This window comes from Lemur catta, chromosome 21 (assembly GCF_020740605.2).
Source record: "Lemur catta isolate mLemCat1 chromosome 21, mLemCat1.pri, whole genome shotgun sequence".
NCBI lineage: Eukaryota > Metazoa > Chordata > Mammalia > Primates > Lemuridae > Lemur > Lemur catta.
This window is the reverse complement of record NC_059148.1, coordinates 26,433,738-26,447,583: the sequence shown is the minus strand read 5'-3', so window position 1 is coordinate 26,447,583 and position 13,846 is coordinate 26,433,738. Positions and strand designations below refer to the sequence as shown.

The 13,846-nt window shown below is 45.1% G+C and overlaps 1 protein-coding gene across 2 annotated transcripts in view; it reads right to left on the bottom strand.

Moving 5' to 3' along the window:
• Positions 1–9,537, bottom strand: part of P2RX7 (purinergic receptor P2X 7) — a 36,466-nt gene extending 26,929 nt beyond the window's left edge. Inside the window, exon 1 of one of the 2 annotated variants that reach the window (XM_045534885.1) lies at positions 9,272–9,537. In XM_045534885.1, the coding sequence (XP_045390841.1) occupies positions 9,272–9,396 (125 nt within the window). In that variant the 5' untranslated portion in view covers positions 9,397–9,537. The remainder of the gene's footprint in view (positions 1–9,271) is intronic. The other variant, XM_045534886.1, reaches the window with a different exon arrangement.
• Between the last annotated feature and the right edge of the window lie 4,309 nt (positions 9,538–13,846).

Sequence of the window (13,846 nt, the reverse complement as noted above, 5' to 3'; positions counted from 1 at the left end):
TTTATAATTTATGATGTTTTGACATGTTAGGGGGCTTACCTGGCTGGGAAGAGACTGACCCTCCTAGGGATAATTATTATTAATATATTATCTATGATAAAGATAGACCTACGATACACAATCATTTCTAATGACTCAAGAGTATTCTAGTGTTTAGATCGAACATATGAAACTGCCCATTTTGTAGACCATAACTGTAGAATACAGGCAACTCCATATGCTTCAACCTAAGAAGTACATTATGATAATTTTCCAACTAGTTTCTTATGGATAGATATTTAACCAGAAGCTTTGTTCAATTTTCCCAATTTACAAACATTTTTTGGTAACCCTAATATAGTCCTTACTATGTGCCAACCACTGTTCTAATATTTTACTAACATATTAACTCTTTCCTCATTCCCCCCACCAAACAAACAAACAAACAACAACCCTGTAAGGAAGGTACTAGTGTTACCCCCACCTAATAGCTGAGCAAACTGTGGTAGGAACAAAGGGAGAAACTTGTGCAAGGTCACATGGTGAACAGCAGCACCCGATTTGAACACAGCCACATGGCTCCACAGCCTTAGCTCTCTCAAATGCTGCGGTAAATGGAATTCTTCTCCAAATGTTCATTGCAGGTGTATAGAAACACAGTTGATTTTTGTGTGTTGATCTTGTTCCTTGCAACTTTACTGAATTGGCTTATTAACTCTAATAGTTTTTTTGTGAATTCTTTGGGATTCTCCATATATGGGATCAGACCATCTATGAGTAAAGATAAGTTTTACTTCATACTTTGCTATCAGGATGCCTTTTTTGCTTTTTCTTGCCTAATTGCTCTGGCTAGAACTTCTAGTACAATGTCAAACGGCAGCAGTGGGAGCATCCTTGTCTTCTTCCTGACCTCAAAGAGAAAGCTTTCAGTTTTTCACCATGAAATGTGCTCAGGCTATGCTCCTACCCGCTATGCTGTCTGTCCACCTGCATTCATGTTTGCAGGAACACTCGCTCAGGATAAACATCTGGGTCAAAGGGTATGCACGTTTTAGATCTCAATTCATTTTGCCAAACCACAAAAATTTGAACCACTGCATGTTTCCACCAGCAAAGCAAGAGTGTGTATACCACCTTTAAGAGGGCCTTGACAAACAAGAGGGTGGCTGTGTGAACTTGGCAGGGCAACATGTTGGGGGCACATGGCCAGCGGGGTTGGGGATATTAGTGGGAAGAAGAGAAGAGACATAGTAGCAGTGCGCAGCCATTTGAAGAGTATCACCTAGAAGAGGGAACACAGGGCAGAACTCTAACCAAAGGTGAAAGTTATAGGGAGTAGATTTGGACTCAATACAAGGAGGAAATGTCTTAACAATTAGAGCCTTCCCAGCACAAAGCAAGCTTTCCTTGTGGTTGGTAGCTGGTGATGGTGAAGGTGATGATGATGACAATTTCCATTTATCCCATCAATGTCTCCCTCTCTCCTGTCTCCTCTCCCCCTGCACTTAAACATCATTTCTCATCTTAAAAATAAGCCCCCCTCGATTCCACCTTCCCCTACCACCACTCTATGCCTCTGTTCTTGTAGCCAAGTCCCTTGAAAGAGTGAGTCATCACATCCATTTCCGCATCTCCATTCACTCCTCCGCCCACTCCAGTCTGGCTCCCACCCCCACCACTTCTCTAAAGCCTCTGCTGCCAAGTAAATAACAACGTCATTGTCATTGTCGCTAAATCCACCAGACACGCCACAGACCTGATCTTCCTGGAACTGTCAGCAGCAGCTGACACTGTTGACCATGTACCACTTCCCTCTACTTCTTCCCTTAGCTTCTGGAAATCCACATTCTTTCTTTCTTTCTTTTTTTCATTGAGACAGGGTTTCACCATGTTGTCTGCAGTGGTGTCATCATAGCTCACTGCAGCCTCGAACTCCTGGGCTCCAGTGATCCTCCTGCCTCAGCTTCCCAAGTAGCTGGGACTACAGCTGGGACTACCATCACGCCCGGTTAACATTTTTGTATCTTTGTTAGAGATGGGGTCTTACTATGTTGCCCAGGCTGCTCTTGAACTCCTGGCCTCAAGCGATCCTCCTGCCTCAGCCTCCCAAAGTGCTAGGATTACAGGTGTGAGCCGCCCCGCCCCGCCCACATTCTCACTTTCTTTGGATCTCTGTGGCTACTCCTCAGAATCCTTTGGGGACTTCTGCACCCTGACTCCTTAAAGGTTACTGATCCTCAGGGGTCTGGTCTAGGCCCTCTTGCTTTCTCATCTACGTCTTCTCTTGCTGGTCAGTGGCAGGTACTTCCATGGCGCTTGTTAAATCTGTCTGTATCTCCAGCTCCTGATTTATCTCCCCAACTACCCATTCAACATCGACATTTGTGTGTCCCATAGACACCTCCAACTCAATGCCTTCAGTTCTGAACTCATCTTCCACCCTCAGTTGGCTTTTTCTCTTGCATTTCCTATCCTATTATTCCACTACCCATGAGTTGCCTAAGCCAGAAGGATGGTACACTCCATGACCTTGGGCAAGTTACTTACCCTTTCTGCGTCATCGTTTCTTCTTCTATAATAAGGGGATATTAGTATCATATTGGGAAGGGTTTTCTAGTTCTAAACAACAGGATCCACTCTGCTGAGCTTAAGAAGAAAGACTGTGTAGAGAAGACAAATCTGAGAGGCAGGGAGTAGGTGAGTGGCTGCCAGGGCTGAGCAGCCACTGGGGCTGGGAGTGGGGAGTGACTGCTGATGGGTCTGAGGGGTCTTACTGGGGGGATGAAATGTGCTGAAACTGGACTGCAGTGAGGGCTGCACAACTTGGTAAATTTACTAAAAGTCATTGAAATGTATACCTAAAAAATGGGTGATTTTGTGATATTTATACGGAATAAAGTGGAAAAATAGAGGAAAAAATTGGTTTTTAAGGGATGTTAGGCAGTTCAAACAATCTCTCAGAGGACCAAAAACCAGGTTTACTTGAACACTACACAGCCAGGAACAACACCCTGGGAGCAGGGACTGTTCTAGAGAAAAGTCTCTGCCGGCCACTGCCCTGCGCTAATGTGGGAATTCATAAACAAGGAGCAGCCTGTGCCAATGGCGTTTGGGACTGGGTGCCAGGATCTCAGTCGCTGCCCTTCCTCAGTGAGCTGGATGCTGCCAGGGCCACGCCTCCTGCACTAGGCTGAATAATGGCCCCCACAGTATCAGGTCCTAATCCCTGGGACCTTATTCTGGGGGTGGGGAGGAAGGGTCTTTGCAGATGTGATGAAGGATTTTGAAATGGTGAGATTATCCAGTTGGGTCCTAAATGCCATTACATGTGTCCTTATAAGACAGAAGCAGCTGGGTGCAGTGGCTCACACCTGTAGTCCCAGCTACTCTGGAGGCTGAGGCAGGAGGATCACTTGAGGCCAGGAGTTCAAGACCAGCCTGGGCAACATAGCAAGACCCATCTCTAAAAAATAAAATAAAGTATGATAAAATAAATTAAATTTAAAAAGAGGCAGAAGGTGATGTGACACACACAGAGGAAAAGGCCATGTGAGGACAAAGCAGAGAGAGATTTGAAGATTCTGGCTTTGAAGACAGGAGTGATGCGGCCACAGCCAAGGAGCACCAGTAGCGACCAGAAGCTGGACAAGGCAAGGAACAGAATTTCCCCTGGAGCCTCTGGGGGGATTATGGTCCTGCCAACACTTTGATTTCAGCCCAGTGATACTGACTTTGGACGTCTGGCCTTCAGAACAGTGAGAGAATAAATTTCTGTGGCTTTAAGCCATCAGGTTCGTGGTTATTTGTGACAGCAATCCTAGGAAACTAACACCTGGACAAGAGAACAAGTGGAGGCCCATATACTGCACGTTTAAAGTATTTAAAAGTCATAACAAACTTTAAAATGTGTCTTCTCATCTATCTTAATAAATATACCTCTGAGTTACAACTCAGAGGGCCAGATTCAAATTCAGAATTCTTGGATGCCTCAGAATTCTGTGCCAGAGACGGAGGTGCTGGTTGAAGGGGCTCCTGGCACACAGCCCAGCCCCCTTCTCATCTCACTCCCAGATCCTTCCACACACGTGTGCGTGGGTGCCCCGAGCCCATGCTCAAGCTCCCGCCACACCCTCCTTTGCAAACAGCTGCCCCTTGGTCATCCCTTGGGCCTAAGAGCATGCCCATGGGTGCAATAGTCTGCTTCCAAGAGGACCAATCTGGAAAGAGGTTCACGGCCGTTTGGGAAGAGAATTGTAGGGCCCTGGATACCCCGGAGCATAGCTGGGTGGGAGTGCAGCCCTGGGTGGGCACATTCTATCCCTGTGACAGGCAGAATTCTAAGATGACTCAGGACTTCCTGCTTCCTGGTATACACACCCCACATAATCCCCGGAACTTTGAGTATGATGGATATTTTACTCCCACGATTAGGTTACATTATTTGGTACAGTGATCTTAAAACAGGAAGATTATCTTAATAATCTGGGGCTGACCCAATCACATGCACTCTTTCAAAGCAGAGTTTTCTTCTACTGGTCCCAGGACAGAAGTCAGAGATTTGAAGCATGAGAACAATTCGTTGTGTCATTTGCTGGCTTGAAGAAAGAGAGGCCCGCGTGGCAAGGAGTGTGGGTGGACTTCAGGATCTGACAGTGGCCCCTGGCTGACAGCTAGTGCGTAAACAGAGCTCTCAGTCTACAGCCTCAGGGATTAAATTCTGCCAACAAAACCAATGAGCTTGGAAGGGAATTTTCCCCGAGTCTCCAACGAAGAACTCAGCCTGCTGACACCTTGACTTAGGCCTGTGGGGCTGTTTTAGTTTAGTGAATAGGAACTAAAACAGCCTCACAGACCCCTTATTCCATAGGGAAGCTCCAAGTCCACAGAGAGACAGAGCGCTTGGGTCCAGGGCAGGGAATCCCCTACTGTGTAGGTCAAAGGGCAGTACTCTCCTCCTATTCTTTTTTTTTTTTTTTTTTTTGAGACAGAGTCTCGGTGTGTTGCCCAGGCTAGAGTGAGTGCCGTGGCATCAGCCTAGCTCACAGCAACCTCAAACTCCTGGGCTTAAGCAATCCTCCTGCCTCAGCCTCCCGAGTAGCTGGGACTACAGGCATGCGCCACCATGCCCGGCTAATTTTTTCTATATATATATTTTAGTTGGCCAGATAATTTTTTTCTATTTTTTTTAGTAGAGACGGGGTCTCACTCTTGCTGAGGCTGGTCTCGAACTCCTGACCTCGAGCAATCCACCCACCTCGGCCTCCCAGAGGGCTAGGATTACAGGCGTGAGCCACCGTGCCCGGCCTCTCCCCCTATTCTTGAATTTGAGTTCTGCTCACACTACCTCCCCATGTTGTTCCCTGTGTGTCAAAGTTTTGCCTTGGAAAAGCTTGGATCTTGTTGGAAAGTGTGGGTCTCACGTTATGTCCTAGCTGCAAAGGAAGCTGAGAAATTAAGTTCTGACGTGTGTTAGAGAGGTGGAGCTCATAACACAGGGATTTTTCCGAACATAGTTAGGCTGTTCAGATCATAATCACCCACTTCAAGAATGATTTTTTTTTTTTTTTTTTTTTTTTTTACAGATAGGGTCTTGCTCTGTCACCCAGGCTGGAGTGCAGTGGCACAATCATAGCTCACTGTAACCTAGAACTCCTGAGCTCAGGCGATCCTCCCACCTCAGCCTCCTGAGTAGCTGAGATTATAGGTGTGTGCCACCACACCCAGCTAATTTTTAAATTTTTTGTAGAGATGAGGTCTTGCTATGTTGCCCAGGCTTGTCTTGAACTCCTGGGCTCAAGGGATCTTCCCATCTTGGCCTCCCAAAGTGCTGGAATCACAGGTGCCACCAAGCCTGGCCACACAGTCCTGCAACCCTGGACACTGGAGCCACTCGACTCCTCTTGTAGCTGCCTCTGATTCCAGGTCTGAACTTCACTGTGAGAGGCTATGAGAAGCTGAACAGCCTCTTGATTTATTTCCCCTGTGACCAGTCCCTGCCTTGTACCCAAGTCTTAATAACTGAGGCCCTGTCTTACTTCCATATCCTGGCATTTTGCTCTTTCAGCCCTAGCAGATACAACTGGCCAGAACCTGTCACCTGCTGCTGTATCCTGAACATTGCTCGAAGCTTTCTGAATTTGGTCCACACAAGTCCTATTTGATGCAAACTACCTCCTCCAATCTCTATGTACCATGGGTCAACCCATTTCACAGATGGCTAAGTCATGGCTACATGAACTCAAGGCTTCACAGTACAATTTAGGCAACATTTCCCAAACTGTGTACTATGAGACTGTATGTGGTGAGATGTTAATACATATTCCATTAACAAAGAGGAAAAAAACAAAACTGGAAATATTTTTTGTTCCATTTTATATTTTGAAATATGAACAGTGGAGAAACATTTTTATATGGAAGTAGTCTTCAAACTCACCAGTTAAGATGAAAATCACATCTCATCAAAATCACCTTTGGTAAACCCTTCAATTGTCGACAAAGCATAGCAAACACCTTCCACCTCCCAGTGGGTAAGTGGTCTTTGCAGAGCTAATTTTCCTCCAACTCTGAAACAAGTTGCTGTTTTTCCAGTTTTGCTGCAGGTGAAGGTGAAGGAGTTGGATTATTTTAGGGGCCATGTTGGGTGAAAAACATGTATCTAGATTAACAGGTAGAGTAGCAAGATTCTCACTCTGTGAGAGGCACGTGGTGACAGAGATTGACTGAAGGAAGCCCAGACTCAAGTGTCCCATCTCATGCTTTCTCCAGGGCACCCAACTTCCGAAGCACTGCACTATTCATATTGCTCTCTCTCTCTCTCCATGTCTGCATGGAACATGTATGACTGAATTTGAGGGAGATAAATACATGTAAGTTATGATTTCACCAGGTGAAAGAAAAATACTTATCATTATAAGGTGTTCTCATAGTAATCTGTTCTTATGTATATAATAATCTGCTTTTAAGAAATTATTTTTATTTTTTATTTTTCAAGACAGAGTCCCACTCTGTTGCCCTGGCTAGAGTGAGTGCCGTGGCGTCAGCCTAGCTCACAACAACCTCAAACTCCTGGGCTCAGGCGATCCTCCTGCCTCAGCCTCCCAAGTAGCTGGGACTACAGGCATGCACCACCATGCCCGGCTAATTTTTTCTATTTTTAATAGAGATGGGGTCTCACTCTTGCTGTGGCTGGTCTTGAACCCCTGACCTCAAGCAATCCTCCCACCTCGGCCTCCCGGAGTGCTAGGATTACAGGCATGAGCCACCACGCCCAGCCTGCTTATAAGAAATTATGTGCTGGGGTGGGGAAAAAAAAAAGAAATTATATGCTGGATCCAAGAATACCAGGAAGTCCCATCACCTGCTACATGGAATCATGATATATAATCTAAGTATTGATGCAAAAGGGACCATTTGCGAATTATTCTCTTTACTATTGGTCCTATGGTAGATGGTCTAAGTAATGTCTTATTTTAGAACTTCAGCATATATATTTGTTATTCAATATTTGTTGAATAGTAAACATGAATCAAATAATGATAACCCTAATAATAACATTATTAATAATAAGAACTAACACTTAATAAGGGCTTGCTATGTACCATATGTTTCTCTAAGAGCTCTGCATTTATTAGCTCATTAAATATTCCCAACAACAATTATCCCCGTTTTACAGATGAGGAAACCAATGCTCAAAGAGGTGAAGGATTTTTTACTCCATATTTCCAGATCTCAAATCCCAAGCTTAGATGTGGTTACTCTGAGGTTCAAAGGAGAGGATATATATAAAAATACCTATTCCAAAGGTTATTTTTAAAAAATAGATAGCAGTTAGGAGCTCTTGTCCTATGCCAGTCATCATGATAAGACTTTTCATGTCTTTTCTTGTTTAATTGTCACAACAACTCTATGAACAGATAGAAAAATTGAAGCTCAGAGAAGTTAAGTGACTTGGCCAAGGAGACATACCCAGAATTATAAAATAGGTTGCTCTAAATCTTAGTACACTGTCACCCTGTATAGATAGATAGGTTATCATCATCATTATCATCATCAACAGAGAGAATAAGGGGCACGTGCCAGCAGGGAAATGCAAATCAAAATGACAATGAGATACCACTTCATAGCCACTAGGTTGGCTATAATCAAAAAGACAGACAATAACGAGTGCTGGTGAGGATGTGGAGAAACTGCAGCCCTCACAGTCTGCTGGTGGGAATGTACAAAGCTGCAGCAGCTGTGACAGTCCCTCCAGCGGTGAAACAGTTACCACATGAGCCTGCAATTCCACTCCCAGGTATACATCAAGAGAAATGAGGACGTGTCCACACAAAACCTTGTACGCAAATGTTCATGGCAGCATTATTCATGATAACCAAAAAAGAGAAACAACTCAAATGTCCATCAACAGATGAATGCATAAATAAAACCAATCTGTCCGTATAATGGAATACTATTCAGCCACAGAAAGGAATGAAGCATCCGCACATGTTACAACATGGATGAACATTGCAAACATGCTAAGTGGAAATAGCCAGTCACAAAGGACCACATAAGGTGTGATTGCTTTTATATGAAATGTCCAGAATGGGCAGATCCATAGAGGCAGAAAGTAGATTAATCGGTGCCTGGAGCTGAGGCAGTGTGGTGGGGAGGGTTGAGAATGACGGCTAAAGGGGTGTGGAGTTTATTTTCGAGCTGATGAAAATGCTCTAAAATTGACTATGGTGATGCTAAAACTGTGCGACTCTGTGAATGTGCTAAAAACCCTTGAATTGTACACTTTAAATGGGTGAATTGTATGGGATATGAATTATACCTCAAAAAAGTTATTTTAGGAACACAAAACCAAAAAAACTAGGGGGCCTTCCTGACATTGGACAGGACCTAAAGTTACATTTACACACCTGGTCCCATTCCTCCCCCTAAGCATGATGACTCACACCAGCATTATCACCAGGTGTGTTCTGAGATCTATGCCTCCTCCCTGGGAATCCAGGGTGTGTTGCCTTGTGTTTTCCTTTCTTCCCCTGGCACGCCCTGCCCTGCTCATCCTGGCAGGCCTGGGGTAGAGCCAAAAGGAGTCTCACTCACCTCCCATGGCTTCTTTCTGCCGCAGCCTGGCGCTGCTTCCTCCTGCCCGCTGCTTCCTGCCGCCTGCCCAGCTTGCTGTGAGAGCACGTCTCACATTTGAAAACCATGTGGGGTTCAGGATGTGCATCTGAAGCTACACTTCGGGGTCTTCTGTGCTGTCAGCCACCGCAGAGATTTGGGGTCCTCCCCACACCCCACTTACCTAACATAGGAAAAGACGATCACATGGAAGAACCACTTAATGGTGCCATAATTCATGCTCTGGATCCGGATGACTTTGTCTGTCTCGTACTGGAACACATCCTCGCAGCTGCAGCAGGCCGGCATGGTGAGAGGTGCGCTCCCTGCTTGGGGCTGGACCAGGGCTCAACCCTCTCAGACGGGGCCACTGCAGGCCCCCCCAGGAACAGCAAAATGAAATTCACTGATTCTTAGCAGGAACCTTTAACGTTGAGCTCTTCCAATCACTGCAGCGTGGGGGCGGGGCCTGGCAGCTGCCCCAGATGTGGCTGGGATAAACAAAAGCAAAGTCCTACAGGCCTGGCTGGCAGAGGACCCCGCTCCAGCTGTCCTCCCCCAGATGCCTACACAAAGATGGTGTTCAGAGGACGGGCATTTTTAGAATTCTCCCTTTCCTGTTTTTCCTTTCACTTTCTTAGACTCATTTTGGTTGAGAGAAAGGGGCAGCCCTTCAAATGTCATGAGACCTGCAGCATCCAACAGCCTAGATCTTTCCATTGCCTCAAGCCCCACTCAGAGGTCGATTCATTCATTTCTACAACCCTTTATTCAGCCCCAGATGTATAGGAGCCCTGGGTCATTGAAGGTCATCCCCTTTCCTTCCCCCACCCCTTACACTACTCTGATCTGCAGATGGCGGAGGAAATCAGATTTGGTGGGGAGGCGGGGTCAGGGGAAGGACTTTATTTCTAAGCTGGACCATTCCTGCCTGACCCTCTGGATTTACTCTCCACCCTGCTCTTTGTCCCAGGAGGTCAACCCATGACCTCGTCCAATCAGCCTCAGACGACCAGGAACAAAGTTGCAGTCCAACAAAGTTAGGTTTATTGACCTGATGACATCACAAAACAAAGGGAGAGAGAGAGTTGTTACAGGATTCCAAGAAAAGTGGAGTTTAGATGAAATCTAAATGAAATCATGTTTCAATAGGCTCAAAGCAAAGCCGGTTTATATAAAGCAGTCGACTTCAAATCTGCATTGCAAAGGGGACCCAGGGCCCTGTTTTCTTGGAAGCGACGAAGCTAAGATAAATGTCAAATGTTGTGTCCAGAAACCCTTTTTCTGAAGCTCCGCATGTGAGCTGCAACATTGAGGCAGCTTCTGTGTCAGGATGACTTAAATCCTCTAGGCAAAAGTGGAATATTTCATTCTTAGTCATGTCATTTCAAATGGCAAAGTTTCTGATAGTCTGTGATTTTAGAGGAAGCTGTTTCTCAGTGAGTAAGAAGCATCAGTCACTCAAAGATGAGGGGAGTATTATCACTTTCCAGATACAGAGAAATATTACTCCCTGTTATCTTTGCAGGTGACTTTATCAATTTCTGTTATTCCAGTCTGAGCAAATTTGCACTTCTGCACCCATGTGCCGGCTTCCAGTCCAGAAGACTGGAGAGATGTGAGGATGGACATGAATCTCCCTTCTCAGTTGCATATTGGGGAGGCTTCTGGGCTCCACTCCCTCCTTCAGGCCTGGGGGTGAGGGGTTAAGGGCTCCCCACTGTTGCCAGCCCCAGGCAGCTCACTGTCCCTTACTGCTTTTTCTTACCTCTGCCCACACCTTTGTAAGTGGTCCCATCACTAGCTACCCTTCCTGAGTGTGCCATTGCTCTCCTGCTGGGACTCTGAGCCATACAATAATCTTCATCTATAACAAGAAGAGATTCACAGGTAAAGCCTGAGGGTCAGAACATAGGCCCCAGGTCACAGCTTACACCTCACACCTCTGTGACCTTGGAAAGCTCTGTTCATGTTATTCATTCATTCATTCCCAAGAGCACCAGGAACTAGTGGATATAGCAGCAAACAGGCAGACAAGTCAAACGTCCATCCACTGAAGAATGGATTAACAGAAGACGGTCTGTCCTTACAGTGGAATATTATTCAGCCATACAAAGGAATGAAACACTGATACATGGTACAACATGATGAATCTTGAAAACCTTACACTTAGTAACAAAAGCCAGTCACAAAAGGACACATCTTTTATGATTCCATTTATAGGAAATGAATAGGCAAGTCACTTCAGTATTGCCCTTGCTACCACCCAAAGACATCTATTTCCTCGTCTTTCTGCGGAACTCTTACGCTGATCCCTTGTGTCCCTCCCTCTCTACGTGTTCAGCCCCTGTCCACTGTTTCACCACCACCACCACCGCCACCACTCCATGGATACTGTTCTCAGTAAGGTTCCCAATGACTTCTCAGTTGCCAGATTTGGTTGACATATTTTATTCCTTATTTTACTTGACCTTTTGGACACATTCAATACCACTGACCACTTTCTACTTCTTGGAGAAATTTCTTTCCTTGATTTCCATGACTCTCCTCTTCTCCTGGTTTCCCGTTTTTACCTCTATGACTCTTTGTCTTATCTGTCTATGGCTGTCTTCTCTCTTCCCCCTATAAATATCAGTTCCAGCAAACTCTCTCTTGGCACTTTTTATGTTTCTGTCAGTCAGGTTAGGACAGGTTTCGCTACAATAACAGAGAACCCTCAAAATCTCATGGCTTGAAACAATGATGATTTATTTCTTATCTGCACTCCATGTCCATCATGGGTCACCCAGAAGGCTCTGCCCTCTCCAGTCACTCAGAGATCAAAGCTAATGGAAAAGCCACTGTCTTGAACTATTTAATGAGAACTCTGGAGAGTCTCACAGCCCCTGTTAAATGCTCTCACTTCTGCTCACTACTCATTGATCAAAACTAGTCACTCAGTTCTACCCAACCACTAGAAACCAAGAAATGCAATCCCACCTTATATCCCCCATGTATCCAGAAACAGAAGAAGCAGAACTATTAGGTGAACAGCACTAATGACTATTGCACCTTCTTCCTGGAAAATTTCACCTGCACACATTTTTCTAAGAATAAGCAAATGTTAGAAGAAAAGGGGGTGGGAAGAGGTGACATATATGCATATTATATGTTTAATTATGCATGGAATATAGCTGGAAACAGGACCTACTACATAACTTGTGAGGCCCAATGCAAAATGAAAATGTGGGGTTCCTTATTCAAAAATTAAGAATTTCAAGATGGTAACAGCAAAGCATTGACCTAATTTATGTCCCTTCTAAGTGTGGGCTCCTATGTGATTGTACAGGTCCCATGACCATGAAGCTGGCACATCTGGAAAGAAATACAAAGTAGTCTCTGGGAAGGAAACTAGGGGAATCAGTCAGTGTTTGACAGAAGACTTATTTATCACCCTCTTATATCTGAATTTTTTGCTACCATATGCATGCATTACTTTTAAAAAAATCATTGAATGCTAAATCTATATCTCTAGAATAACCCTGCATTCTGAGCTTGACACCTGTACAGTCTATGAACCTCCAGACCTAAATATCCCACATGTCAGGGTTGATTTTTGAGGGTGTGGTCTCAGTTCTTTAGCTCCTTGCTTGAAAAAATCGCAAGCAGGGCTGGTGTGACAGTGATGACAGACACTTAGGACTTCCACACAAGCAGCTTTTATTGCAGGCTTTCAGCACAGAAAGCAAAAGTACATTTCCTGGGGGAAGTGGGTCTGTCTCCGCAAGTAGAGAAGACCCTGGGGTTTTGCCACACTTCTACTTTTATGTCTATACATTATGATATGCTAAATGGTAGGTAGAATAGTCACTATTTTCCTGCGAAAAGGATGGAGAGTTCTTAGAGCTAAGGGCCTTCCCCTATTTTATCCTTATAGGGTAACTTCCAGGGGTTGCTATGACATTTATGAACTGTCATGGAGTTGGTGGGTGTGATTTTTACTGTGCTAATGTACGTTAATGGGAGAAATGTTACCGTTGGACATAAGTTCCTGGTTTCTGTGCATGCTCCTGGCTGGGAAAAGCCCCCTAACCTCAAGTTCCTGCTATTGCAGGTTTGGTTCTAGATGTCCATGGGGCTCCTCATTTTTGCCCGCTGCCTCTTTTCCTGTCGTTAGCACTGCCAACCTGCACCTGTCCCTAACACACAGACACTTCAAATCACATCAGAATGAAACACCTTCCCACAAAATATTAATAGTAGTGCAAGTGAGGGCTAATGAGAGGAGAGAGGAGACAGAGGCATGGACTGCTTTCCGTGTGTGCTTGGCTATGAGGGGAAAGTGCAGTGAAAGTGGTTTTTAACGGAGTTGGGAGAAAATTGGTATGTGTTGGGGGGTAGGGTGGGGGTAGTTAAAATAGAAGCATTTGAGCCATTCAAAGATAATGATAGCCTGAGTGGGATATTGAGAATAGCAGTCTCTGCTTCTTTCTGAAGCAAGAAGCCAGGTCTTGAATGGAACGGGGATTGGGGCTGGAATGGTGAATTTCTCAGTCAGGGTTGTGCCTGCATGCATAGGCGTGTGTGTGTGTGTGTGTGTGTGTGTGTGTGTGTGTGTGTGTGTGTGTGTGTGTGTTTCTGGTTACAAGTTACAGAAAGTCAAGTGACTTCACAGGAAATGGGAGGTTTTTTGAGGAAACACATCTCACAGAACCCAAGTGCAGGAAATGTGGGGCACTTCATGAGAACCTATTAATAGACACTAAACTGTCCTGCGCTG